General features: G+C 38.2%; 1 protein-coding gene across 1 annotated transcript in view; it reads right to left on the minus strand.

The window, feature by feature from the left end:
• SLC38A6 (solute carrier family 38 member 6) overlaps nt 1-14,624 on the minus strand; it is a 1,040,054-nt gene that overhangs the window by 332,976 nt on the left and 692,454 nt on the right. Inside the window, 2 exon segments of the mRNA XM_044074482.1 lie at nt 5,695-5,730; nt 10,594-10,616. Coding sequence (XP_043930417.1) covers nt 5,695-5,730; nt 10,594-10,616 — 59 coding nt within the window.

Genomic DNA, 14,624 nt, shown 5'->3' on the forward strand with positions numbered 1-14,624 from the left:
CCTTCAGACGATACAACATGGTTGTGGTCTCCTTATCAGACTAGCTTGGACAGCGTTGCCTCATGCCTTAACAGATGTTGCCATGAGTAGAAGTTTCAGTACCAGAAAGAAGAAAGTATGAGCAGGTCTATGGTTCAAGGTTTCAGAACCACTCCCTCTGAGGTGTCACACTACCTTACCCAAACTCAAATCACCAGCAGGGGCATTACAGCAGGTGCTGTTATTATTGTTAAGTTTCGTATAACTAAAACTACACTGTCATACACAATTTATTTTTTAAAGAAATACATTGTAATCTGCCTTAAAAATGCAAAAAAGTTATTTCCATTATGTAATAATTAGTACATTAGGACTAACATATAATTATCAACCATGGGATGGGCAAGGCCAGTCTAAAACCAAATTGGAAAATCTATTTCAAGCACAAAAAGGGAAATTGGCTAGGCTTAAAATGGCCGACAAGGGAAGCTAGCCTAGTGCTTACCTATAAACCTGTGAACATATAATAGCTGTAACTGCCAGTGTTCGTGTACCTTTCTTTAACTCTCTTTAAATCTATATCAACTATATTTTGTTTCTGAATACTTTTACACATCGGCTTAAGTGAGCATATCCACACATTCCTACTGCATGCTAAGGCAGGCGTGGACATACTGTGGATGGCTGAGGACTCCACAGCCATCCTCAGTTTATTCACAACAGTCACAATCAAACTTCTTAAGCATCCCAGACTGTTTTATGTCCAAAACTGGCCATACACATTTGCATAATACTGACATTCATAGAGATAAATGTAAAAGACACTAATTTCCATACAGAATGTGTAAATAGACCCGAATTTATGCAGAAAAGTTGAATATCGCCATATTAACCTGTCATTCCTTGAGTTTGGCAGGAAATGTCTTAGGAAACTGTAGACTTCTTAAAGTAAGAAAATAGCAACAAAAATATTATAAGTTACGAAGCACTGAAAAATATATAATAGTATTGAGTTAAATTAAGAAAATGTTGGTTTTACTATCAAGAGCATGTTATGACTGTTGTCAAAGAATATCAAAAACCTGTCATTTGGAAATGGCAACTCAGTACAGCAACATCGCAAATGAATAATGATCAATGAGGAATATAATTTCTTTGTTGTCATGCAGTGATTGTGCATACATGGTATAAATCCAGTCATTAAGTTGTGAAGTATTGCAGTAGTAAGGAATTCTGAATGAAAAATGATATGAATACGTTACAATGGTAGAGAGTAGGGGGAGGATGAATCTGTTAAAAAAAGCATGTGCTTTACACTTATGTGAATGTACTACAACTGATGCTATAGCACAACGTCACCTGGCTGGGCTTGTTTAATTTGTATGGAATACTGCTAATCTAGCTATATACTTGTACATGTTGATAACCTGCCTTTGGCCTGGGTAATGGCTGAAAAGTGTTCTTGGAACCAGTATACTTACTGGCAAACAAAAGTTAAGTAACTGAATGGCTGAATAAATGAACAAATAAATAGTTAAAAATATAAATTTTTAGTCTGCCATGTCTCTATGATGCATGGTGGATATCTTTTGAAATACAATAGTGGTCTGTACATAACTCATGAAGAAAATCATATGTATGACTGGACAGGACTTGTGTAGGGCATGGAGAAGTGAGCAGTGTAGGGCATGGAGAAGTGAGCAGTGTATATATAACTATGTGGTTTGTGTAATCTAACATTTTGTTTTTGGAAGGTTGCAGCCACACATAGTCCACTGTTGTGCAGTTTGAATAATGATCACATCCAAAATTTCTTTTGAGTATGACTGTGGCCTTTTTTCTTATTTTTAATATGCAGTAATGATGCAAAACAAGGGAACAAGGCAGAGAAAGGATAACTTCAGTCATGATGAAAATCCCGTCCTCATGGCAGCCTTTAGACAGATCAGAAACAGCTGTTGGGTAAAGGGGTCCCCAAACAAGCTGACAGGGCAAAATCCAGAAACCAAGCCATCCTCAACATTAATGCAGTAGGTGGCAGAAATTGCACATTAACACAGTGTAAGAAGAGGGCAAATAATATGGTAAAACATGCTGGAAGCAAAGGAGAGGCAGAATGCAATTGGCTGTACCAGTAGTGGAGGCTCCAACAATTACCAGTTGAGGAAAACCTTCTCTCTGTCCATGGGGATATGTATGACGTATATGATAATGGCACTGGAGTAATCACAAGTGATGTGGACATTAGCTGCTCCCAACATCTGCAACAGCAACACTCGTCTGCTCATGACGGTTTGTTTAAAAACATACCATATACTTACATAAAGAAATGAATGCTGACAATGAATGATTACATTACATAAATAATTACTATTACTAGCTGAACCTTCTACATCAGCTCAGAAGAGCAATAAAGGCGGTGTACATGTTAAATATCCCTCACACCCCCTTAATAAGCATACAGTACCGCATGCTATTTCATTATGAATAATGTTTTCAAATTTTCTAAATGTTTTTATAGGGTCAGCATCAGAAACAGTTCTACTATATCAATGAATTTGGTGCAGACTAACAAAATGGCTGTTGATAATTTATCAGTCAGCCGGAGGAAAGTGGCACACAGTCCCCAAGTTTAATGGCAGGATTTCACACCACACAACATGTTGGCAACTCTGCAGGAAGTTGCAGTTCATCACAAAGTCAAGAGCATGCTGTCATTACACTCAGGCTTGTTGTACAGGAGGGATAATTATGCACCTCTACACCAGTAATGAGCACTTTGATGATAATGGCAGGCATTCAGATGTAACACTGTCCACAGTGACACCTTTATAAAGGGCATGCAAGTTGCAGACATTTGTTTCAGCTACCCTAGGAAACAAGAAAGGCACTGGCTGCTCAGCAGCAAATGTGCTGTGACTCGTTAGTGCTCAGAGCACTGTCGCTGAGAGAAAGCTGGAAATGGTTAAAGCCCTCCAAGGTATGCCTGAGGATTACCAGCACTACATCAAAATGGCAGAGAGTAGGGATAATGCCCTGATCACAATAATGTGTAGTATGATGGCACATAAAGCATCCATGGCTGCCTCCATTCATGCACTATTTAGGACCTACCAGACTCGAGTAGGAGTCACTCTTTGAATGGGACAAGGATGGGGTATTGTCCTGACTTGTGGGGCCAGACTACATGAGACTCCAAGTGCTTCTCAGGAAAGTAATGTAACTAGTTGGGAAGGTCAACAACAGATTTCAATCAGGCCACATCAGCATTCACTTACATATATCAGAACCTCTAATTTGCGGTTCCAACCATGTTCATGAAGCACTGTCAGATCAGTGCCTGCGCAGTCACCTGTATCAATTAAGTCACAACCTCAAATCAACTCACCATACAGCTCTCATGACATCACCTCTTGAAAATCAGTTCCACTGTAACCTAACCAATCCTTAGGAGATGTGCATGACTCATTTGATCTTGAACTACTGTGAATTAACTTTGACAAATCTGTTACTTACAATGTCACATTTATAAAGCCTGTTCAATGGTTTAACCAGAAGGGAAATAACATATCAAACAAAAAAGGGGGGGGGGTTGGAAACCTTTAAAACTGTATGCAATGCATCTTTGTAATACTACTAATTAGAACCTTGGGGAAGTGTGGAAAGAAATCTGTATGATATAACAGGTAATATTTCAACAGCTTGCAGTTACCTACATCTGGAAAGTATTAGTACCAGACTTTCATGGAAATGCAATAATGACAAAAATTGCACATTTAAATGAGTATCCAGCCATTTAAACAAACATTGTTGCCACTTCACCCTCACCACTGCAGAAATTATATTTTTGTCTCTGAAGTCACAAATTATGTCTGACAAAATAAAAAAAATTGATATGCAGTACCACATCAATCAACATATTTAATGTGATAATAAATTGAAAAATGTGAAAAAATATGTTTTCATTCAAATGCAAGTCATGTAATATTGAAATAACTGCTTTTGCTGATTATACCAAATGAGGACATTCAGTGCATGCATATTAATGTATACCACTCCCAAAGAATTCAAAGAAAGTGACTATTACTTATATGATGTCTTATGACATCAACAAACACAAGTCAGAGAGCACTCAAGCATGACTTCTACAAAGAATAATCTGAGTAACTGTTACGAAAAAAAAAATTACTTTAAGATGAGACAGAATGTCAGGTGAACAGCGACAGCAGACCATTGACCACATTGCACAGCCTACAGATATCACTGTATGCATCAGTTATTCTCTATGTGTTTTTTACAAGAAAGAAAACAACCTGAATGTCATGATCCATAGTTCCGGACTAGATGCTGCCTCTTTATATGCCCAGACATATGCCATATACAAGCCTGCCACATATGGTCCCTTACTACTGATGCCAGATGGTCATATTTGAAATGGAACTAGCAGCTGCAGTGACAGAATGGGTCAATTCACCACCAGACTGGTGCATGATCATGTTATGCAGAATGTGCGGTAGGATAACCTATATGCAGTAACTGGGTCATACTGAAGAGAACCTCCAGACTCATCCAGGCACCTGAAACATCTTTTCAGGAGGCTGAAAACCCTCTCGATGACAACATGAGTCTGAGGCCGAGAGGTGTCATAGGTCTCTTCTGCAGCTCCACTTGGATTTCTCACTGGCATCACACACGACTCCAGTGGATATCATGCATCAACTGAAAAAACAAGTAAGAGAGAGATAGACAGATAGATAGAAAAGGGGGATGAAATAAAGAAAACGTGATTTAGATTTCAGCAATATATTTACCATGAAAAAACTTAAATACAACATAAAAAAAATATTTTTCCACTACCGAACAAAATGACCACTGGGCATACTACCATGTAGTAAGAGGAGGTAGAATGAGTTAGTTTGCCAAATATAGGAATTATGTTTAATGTCAGGATGCCTCCCTATGCATTACACACTACCCGACTGGCAAGGCAGATAGATTTACAACAAACTTATCTAGCAGTGGTATACAATACTGACCACACTGTATATAAATTAAGGAAATAATGTGACACCACATAATCTAAACTGTTCTTTAGAGACAACCAAACATGAAAAATGAAGAAGTCAATTTTACCCAAAGGAATCAACTGCACTCCATCCTTATTCCATCTATACATTCATATAAATAATGCAGAACTGCATTTGAAGCCTTTATGACAGCAGTTGCAAATAGCGCAGCTACCCAATGAACTTCAGCAATAACATTAACCCTTACCCTGGCAAAACTAAAACTGCATAAATAGATATAGATAGAGATACCTAAATATTAATATTGGGCAATCAAGCCATTCTTGATCTGTTCTGCTCAGGATTTAGGGTCAGACATAGTAGTGAGACTGCTCAATCAAGAGCCTTTAATGATCTCCTAGTTGCAATAGATCATCATTACTCAGTATGGGTCCTTCATGATCTCTCATCGACATTTGCCTTTGTGGATCATTGTATTTTTTCTAGACTGACTGCAGCACTACTGTGGTATTTCTGGACCAGTCCTTGGCTAATTTGTCTCCTACCTATAAGGCTTACCCAGAGAGTAATGTCAAGGGTTAATTCATCCCCCCAATCTCTAGTCTGAGAGGTACCCCAGGACTCCATACTTAGTCACTACTATTAACCATTTACTGCACCTTGGTGACATTATTCAATTGAGAGGCACGGAATACCATTACTATGCTGATGACACACAGCTCTACTGCTTGTTCTCTTAGTATTCTCTGTTGATCCATACTTCCTTTTCCAAAGACCTGGAATATATGCATAACTGGACAGTCAGCAACAACTTTAAACTTCACACCTCTAAAACTGTATCAATGTTGGTCCCTGCTGCTTTGAGGTACTCTTCCTTGCTTCTTTGTCACCAGATATTTTCTATCTTAGTTAAAAATGTACTTTGGTGTCACAGGTATGCAATCCTGGTATGATTCTTGATGAAGAGTTGACACTCGAGGACCATATTTCAGCTGTTGTTAAATCTTGTTTCCATTTGCAGAATATCAGCTTTATCAAGCACCTTATTCCTCCCAGTGACCTTCCAAATGTGGCTTATGCCTTTATGTTTAAATGACTGCAATGCACTATATGTTGGCCATCCTGGCTGTGAGTCTTCTAGACTACAATAGTACAAATCTCTGCAACTCACTTACTTACAAGGGCTACAAGATGTCATCATATCACCCTTGTTTTGTGGGGCCTAAACTGGTTTCCCAAATGGCAGTAGATTATTTTCAGAATCCTTGTTCTGGTCAACCTTTCCCTTCATGACCATGGTCCACTCTATTTGGGAGATGCTTGACTCTGATACAACCCAAGATGTACATTATGCTGCAGTTCTCAAGGTCTCCTTCCTGGTTCAATGCTACAACCTTGAATATTCAAAAGGGGCTTAGAAGCACATTTATTTGATTTTGCTTACAACTAACCATTAATATTTTTACTCTCTAATTATTTCTAGTTTTACTTTGATAATTTTGTTTAATTTTTGTCATGTTGTTTGTCTTTATCTTTTTATGTATTAATTTGTACAGTGCCTGGGATCAGGCACTTAAATAAGCTTGAACTTGAGAATGGTTATTCATACACCTTTTAACTGAAAATAATAAAGTACTCTAGCAAAGATTAACTCAGAATCGGTAAGTATATTTCCATTTTTTGCTTTGACATTTATATTGTTTGAGGCTTTCTTAGTTCTACATTGAGCAGACACAGGCTTACTAATTTTATCATAATATGCAGCTTAATTTTAGCAAAATGTTTCTACTCTCAAAATCAAACTTTTACCCAATTTTACCTCTTAATTTTGTCTTTTTATAATACAACGCATTTGTCATAGATAAGTAGCTTTTTCACTATACTTACTGATCTACAGTTGTAATCTGTTGTCATGAGTTATCTTTAACTTTTGCATATATTATACCATCATAAAGGACACTATACATGTAATCCCACATGAATCTAAATGAAATGTCTGACTGTGTGTAATGGACTTCCAAATACTGTTTAATCTCCATCTGAATACAGTCAACAAAGCCCTGATTTTCAAACCAAAATGTATCTGGTTAAATTTTCTCTGAACAAAGTTGATTATATGAAATGCAAATGTAACCTATGAATAATCTAAATATAAGCAATGAGAAAAACTTGTAGAAACAGGAAAACTAGTCAACTGTTGTTAAGAAAAAAATATTTTTGATATATAATATATTGGTATTTTCCTAAGCAACTGACTGTTTTCTCCAAATGGCCACTGAATTTTCTTGAAGTATATATTTTTGAAGATGTTTTTTGAGTCAAATTTGACAAGTCAAAAATTAGTACAATACAATATACATTAACATGAATACTACTAAAATTCTGTAAGCCTTCAAAAATGTCCTCTAAAATGGTAGCAGGCTCTAATAAATGGTGCATATGCATTGCCCAAACATTTGTCCTTACTGAATATTTGACATGGGACGACAATATCCATACCTTTAAATATCTTACATACATTACATATCTTACAGTGACGAGACTGGTTAAGCAAGATTAGCATCCCTGCTATATCTTATTATGCATATTTCTTTTTTAAAATAAGAATCAGTTTTTCTAAATGAATGTCTCACAAAAATATATACTTCAGATCTACTTTTAAATATTGTTAGAGTATGAAATAAACATATCTTCTGGAAAAACCACCCACAAAATATAAAAATAGTTTAGCCAAAATAAAACAAATTAACAAAATAAGAAAAGAACAAAAACAAAACAAAGAGAAACATGCCCATAAAGTACAATATTCTCTTGAAAAAATAACACAAGAGACTCACAACAGAATATCAAGAGAAATAAGCTCATCCTTACCTTCTCTGTGTAATCCAAATGTTAACTGTAAGGCAAGTCTGCAACAATTCAAATCTGGGTATTCATAAAATGAAATCGACTCAGCTGCATGGTTGCTTACAAAAAATGGTTTCCGTCCTTAAATCTACCAGTGTTTCTGTCTTCAGATCTACCAAACTTTACTACTTATGAGGTATGGAATTCCATTTTTAGAAAGATCAAAAAGGAACTCTTCCTGTGCATATGGCAAATACAGGCAAACTACTGTATACAGGCAATTCAGAGATGGAATGAGTCCACTTAACATCACTACTTTGTCTAAGTGGAATCATTCCATCTCTGAGAATGATGCCTATGTACAAAGAATTGAATTAACTCTGTACCCATGAACTACCACATAGGCGGTAGTCTACTTAACACCGAAAGTGTGATAAGAGACCTTGGGGCATAGGTGGAGAGTAGTCTCTCCTTTGATAATCACATTGCCACAGTAGTCAGGAGATCCTTCTACGTGGCATACCTCATCACAAAAGGTTTCTCATCCAGGACAAAAAGAGGGCATTGTTACCCTCAACTTGTCACTCATTAGACCCATTATAAAATACAGCACCCCTTTTGGTATATACCTCACAAGACATCTACAACAACCGGAAAGGCCGCAAAAATACCTCACAAAGACGATTACTGGCCTCAAACAGATGTCCTATGCAGACCGTCTCAAAAAACTCCAGCTTTACTCCGTCACATATTGCCTACTCAGAGGCGATCTCTGCCTAACATACAAAGCTATATCAAGCCCAGAGCTGTTGGACATGCTCCACTTAAAGAAATCCTAATCCCTCCGAGCTACACACTCTAGGGACCTAAACCTTGTCACCATAATAAACAGAACATGCTGGAGGGATAGATTCCTGTCCCAGAGACTTCCCATACTCTGGAACAAACTACCTATCTATATCAAACAAAGCTCCTCATTAGCACTCTTCAAGAAAAATCTTGATGATTGGATGGGAGATAGGAAATTCACCCCGGGGATCACTTCTGTGGCTCTGCGTCAACAGGGGCACAGGAAAATTATTTTCTTGGGTGGTGAAAGCCAGGGTAACTTTTTGGCTAGGCTTATATAGGACTAAGGCCAATAGCCTAGTACCTACCTATGAACCTATGATAACTGGCTTCAATAATTGATTATGTAGTTGTTGCCATTCCACGGGTATCCACTGGGTTTCAACATGGGGCAAAATGATCAACAATCTAAGTTGATTCACCAAGGATAGCCTACACCCCTCTATTCATAAATTCCACAAATTGCCTTAAGCCTTTACTGCTCCAATAATCTTACTTATTTTTTTAGGCAGAGTTAATATAATGGACATTTTAACACTTACGGTGAGTTCCGTTTACCCGTTCGATGTTCTGCACTTTCACTACTCTCGTGTCGACAATGTCGGATTCGACATTGTCGGCTTTCGAGAATACAATAGGTAACCGGAGCTGCCAACTTTATGGATGGGTAACAAGAATGACATTGTACTGGGTGACATTTAACCACTCCCTAATAAACTGGAGCACTTATTGCTCCAATGTAGGGTATGTCCAGAATTCTTAGTGTAGGGTATGTCCAGAATTCTTAGACTTAATAAACAAAGCCCTCAAGAACATTTACCTCACTAGATGACATAATATCCTAGATCTGGTCTTTACAAATACTGCCTCTTCATGCACTGTGCTTGTAATACCTTCTACTCTGGTCAAGCTGGATAAATTATCTTGTGATATTCACTTCCAAAATTTCTATAACCTGACACTTCAGAAAGAAACTTCATGCCCACTGAGATAAATGCACAGAACTGGCTGTCCCTAACACAGCTAAATATAAAGAGAAATCCAAAAACAAACTACCCTGGTGGCATGCAATTATAGAGAGAGAGAGAAAGAGAGAGAGAAAAAACTCCTCAAACTATAATGCAAACAAGAAAAATGCTATTAGGTATACTAAAGCTGCCCATGAACTTAGGATAGCATCTGACAGACTTTACAATAAGAGGAAGAAATTGCTATCCAAGAGTAAGAGGGAGTGAACCCAAAACTGGAAACACCCCCTTCTCAGCTTAAACAAGCAAATAAGACTCCTTGAGAAGTCTTTAAAAGCCAACTATGAATCCAAATTAGCTTCCTCAACTAAGGACAACCATAAGGCATTCTTTAATTACATCTGTAACCTAAAAGGAAAGGCTCAGATTTGTGCCGAACTGGTAGATAATTATACCACATATGCTGAGCCTCTGTACACTGCTAACCTGTTACCTGCCCTGTTCTGTGAAAACTTTACTCCACTTTCCCAGCCACACTTACCCCAAGACATCCCTACCATCTGTTCTCTACCTTGTATCTTTAAAGAGCAGGTCATAAATGCCCTCTCTAAGGTCAGAAACACTGCTTCCTACATGGGCTCAAACAAGAATTAGCAATGCCATTGGGTACGCTTTTCAATCATAGTTTAAGCACTGGCTTTGTCTCAGCTGAATGGAAAAAGGCCACTGTTATCCTCTTGTACAAAAGTGGGCCTTCCACTGACCCTGGGAACTACAGACCTATTAGCCTGACTAGCCTTATCTGCAAGGCCATGGAGAGAATCATCATGGACCTCATCAACAAACACAGTAATCTCCAAACCATTGACCCTACTCAATTTGTATTTGTCAAAGGGAGATCATGCCTGTTAAACCTAGTGGACTTCTTCCAGACAGTCACCAAGGCCTTTGATGAGGGGGAAATCTGTGCATACAGCCTACCTAGACTTAGCCAAGGCTTTTGACACTATCCCCTATTCAGGCATAATTGACAAACTCACCCAGCTAGGTATCAACCTGTATATCATTAGATGGGTTGCTAACTGGCTCACTGATAGAACCCACATAGTCAAAATATGGGGAATCTACCTCCAACAGCAGATCTATAACCAGTGGTGTTCCACGGGGATCAGTCCTGGGACCTCTGCTTTTGGAATCTATTTCCCTGAAGTGCAAGCTAAAACTAAAGTTCTGAGGCTGGCAAAGTTTGCTGATGACTGCAAACTGGGAGCAGTCATAGAATCTCCAACGATGTTAACATCCGACAAGAGGGTCTTACACAAACAAATGACTGGTGCCAACGTCATGGTTTAAACTTAATGCAAAAAAATGTATTATCATCCCTTTCAGTAACAGTGATGTTCCTGCTAACTACCACATCAACAACAAGGACATTGCCTTCAGAAAAAAGAAATTATAACCTCCCTGTACTCTTCCCTCATCAGGCCAATAATTGGGTACAGTGCTCCTTTTGATATGCACCTTTCCAAGCACCTGCAGCAATTGAAGAGACTACAAAGGTTCCTCACGAGGAAAATTCAATGTCCTCAACATCTGTCTTATGAGGATCATTTAAAATCACTGTTACTCTATTCTGTTTCATACAGACTACTTAGAGGCAATCTCTGCCTTGCATATAAGGCAATCTTTGCCCCTGCTTTATTGGAAATGCTGCATAACTGCAAGTCAAATGGCACACGGGTTATTCACTCCAATGCCCTTAACTTGATATATGATATTAATGGAACCTGCTGGAGGGACATACTTGTGTCCCAAAGATTACTACACCTTTGGAACAGACTCCCACTTCATGTCAAGCAGAGCACCTTATTGGTACTCTTCAAATGCAATCTGGATGGGTAACCATAAATTACCCCGGGGGTCCTCCTATGTCCCTCTTGGACAGGTGTGACAGGTGCTGACTGTGGAAATAAGAATAAAAAACTTGGCTAGGCTTGTAAGGGCCCTAGGGTCACTAGTCTTGTAAGCTCCTATGAAGCTAAGGACCATTATAAATGCTTCTTTAACTACTTTAGGAAAGTAAGGAATAACACCCAATATTGCTCTGAATTTAGTAACTCCATTCAGATGCAACTGACATTACTAATATATTACCAAGAAAATGTAATGCTAACTTTACCCCCACAGACATTTATCCAAACTTCAAATATCCCGAGTCTCTTACTCTCCCAATTATTACAAATGAATATGTACTGAAAGTATTATCCAAGACCAGCAATACTTTTTCCATGAGGTCCTGACAATATAATGGTCTGTTTATTAAACAACACTAAGAATGCTCTTACAGAAGCGCTTCTAAAAGTTTTTAATGCAAGTCTAGCTACAGTACTTGTCCCTGAAGTTTGGTGCACCACAGTAGTGATGCCCCACCACAAGGGTGGCCCTGCCACTAACCCAGGAAATTACAGACGCATCAACCTGTTAAGCCTCACATGTAAAGCCATTTAATTAATTATAATTGATGTTATAAACTATGATATCAAAAATCTTATCAGACTTGATCCTCAGCAGTTTGGTTTTGTCAAGTGAAGACCTTGCCTAATGAATCTGGTAAACTTTGAGAGGTTCACACAGACCGCTGACAGTAGTCTTGCTGCATATCTTGACCTGGCCACTTTACAAACATTGCACTTCCTGTGGGCATTGTAAGTAAGCTAAATATTTTAAAAATAAATCCCTAAGTGGTTAAAACGATAACAAAGCTGATAGAACCTATATAGTATGAGTAGCAGGAACCTCACCAGATATTGTGGAGCTAACCAGCAGAGTCCCTCAGGGTTCCATGATAGAACACCTCCTTTATGGCATTCACTTATCCAATCTCCAGACCAGGAGCCAAGCTCTTTGGCTAACTAAATTTGCAGATGACTGGAAGCTAGGAGCTATTGTCAAGCCCCCCCCCGATACCCATACCCCCCCCAAAAAAGGACTCACACTTGTAAATTTCTGGTGCATTGAAAATGGTCTGAAATTAAACATGAAAAAGTACAACACTGTTACATTTGGTAAACAACCTCTCTCTCCAATATACATTATCAATAATACCCCACTGCAAAATAAAAATGTAGTTTTGTTCCTTAGAACTTAGGTCAACAGTTCCCTCTTTTTTTGATCATTATGCGACAAGTCAAAACATTCTTCATTTTAGCACAGCTAATTGCCAAGAGAATATCATCCCGATATAAACAGGTCACTGTTCCATCATATTCAGCATCAATAAAGACAATTATTTAATGCACCTCCTTTCTGATGTACCTCACTAAACATATAAAACAACTAGAATGACCCAAGAGGATCAAGACAAAGAAGATAATCAGGCTGAAGACCATGGGCTACTAGGAGAGGCTGGAAGCACTTTCCCTGTATTCAGTGTCTTAAAGATGCTTGAGATGTGATCTATGCATAGGCTTCCACAGCTGACCTGGACCTCCTGTACCTCTGCAAGTCAAAACAATTCCAGTAATATCAGAACCAGGTATCTAAATCTTCATCAACATACAAAGAAAATGCATTGAAGTGACATATTCATCATGAAGTGTCTCAGCCACATTTGAAACAGACTTCCCCTGCAGTTCAAACAGTGAGACCTACTACCATTATTCAAATACAACTGGGATGATAGTATGGGTACTGACAAATCTAGCCCAGGTTTGACTGCTTAGCCATCCTAGAGAAAGGAGGTATGGCTTTAGGATGAGTAACAGCATGACATATATGGTCATGAGACTGAACTGCCTTGAAAGTCTTATGACACTATAATCCTATGTACAATAGGCAGCTTAAAAGCACTGTTGGTAGAAGGAAAAAGTTTTTAAATATGTCCTAAAACAAAAGTTTTAAACCAAGAGTGATGCTTTACTGCTCAGATAAACCCAGGATGCATGATGTTCCATTCTGGAGTGCGTCTCAAAGTTCAAAAATATATTTTTAAGACAGTTGTGAATTTTTTTTTTTTTGCATTGAGTTGGTGGTGTGTTGTGCCTCCTGAGAATCAGTAATAGGCAGCTTCAGTTCTAACATGTGTAAATATTTGCTGAATTTATTTATTTTTTGGCTTTCTTTTACTGGGAAAGTCTATTTTTAGTGGAGGTCCACAGAGAAAAGTTCCGGTATCAATAAAAATTTCAAGACTCAGTTTACTTATGTAGCAAGAGGTTTAGTAATAGAGGTATTACAATCATAATAAACACTTAAAAGTACATTCCTAAGAAGTAATAAAGAATACATCAGAGAGGAGGTGTGGCCAAGATGGTGAGCAGCTTTTTTTTTTTTAGCTCTGCTTCATTTTGCTGAAAAAACTCAAATACAATGTTTCACAACTTGATGTCTGTATAGCTGAACATCTACTGAAAGTAACATGTTTGAAACTCTTTTAATTGCTTCTCCTGTCAAGAATACCTAGAAAGAACTAACTGTCTCAGAATAAGCCACTCTAAGCCCAGTGTACAGGACAGTACTATGAAAAAAAAGACATACAGGCTATACTAAGTAATATTAGTGAGTTATCTGTAAAGATAGATAAATTAGAAAGCAAAATGGACAATTTTAAAGAGGAATGTGTAAAAAAAAAAAAAAAAAAGCTGAAATGCTGAGTGAATCTGTTAAACAATGTTGTGACTTTTGGCTTTTCCCGGTTAGGGGTCGCCACAGAGAAACTCTGGTCCGCTAATGATTGGCAGTTGATTTTTACATACCGAGTTGCCAGCCCTGATGCACAACCTTCAACGAAGGTACGCCCATTCATGCATGTCTCCCCCAGAAGATGCTCTGAGAGTCAAACCGGACAGCGTTGTACTGTGAGGCAACAACGCTACCGCAGCACCACCACCGCGGATTGAATCTGTTAACAATAATCATCACAAATCTCAAGGATAGAAGAGGCAATGTCTGATTT

Source organism: Protopterus annectens, chromosome 6.part0, assembly GCF_019279795.1.
Source record: "Protopterus annectens isolate FY-2018-M chromosome 6.part0, PAN1.0, whole genome shotgun sequence".
NCBI lineage: Eukaryota > Metazoa > Chordata > Ceratodontiformes > Protopteridae > Protopterus > Protopterus annectens.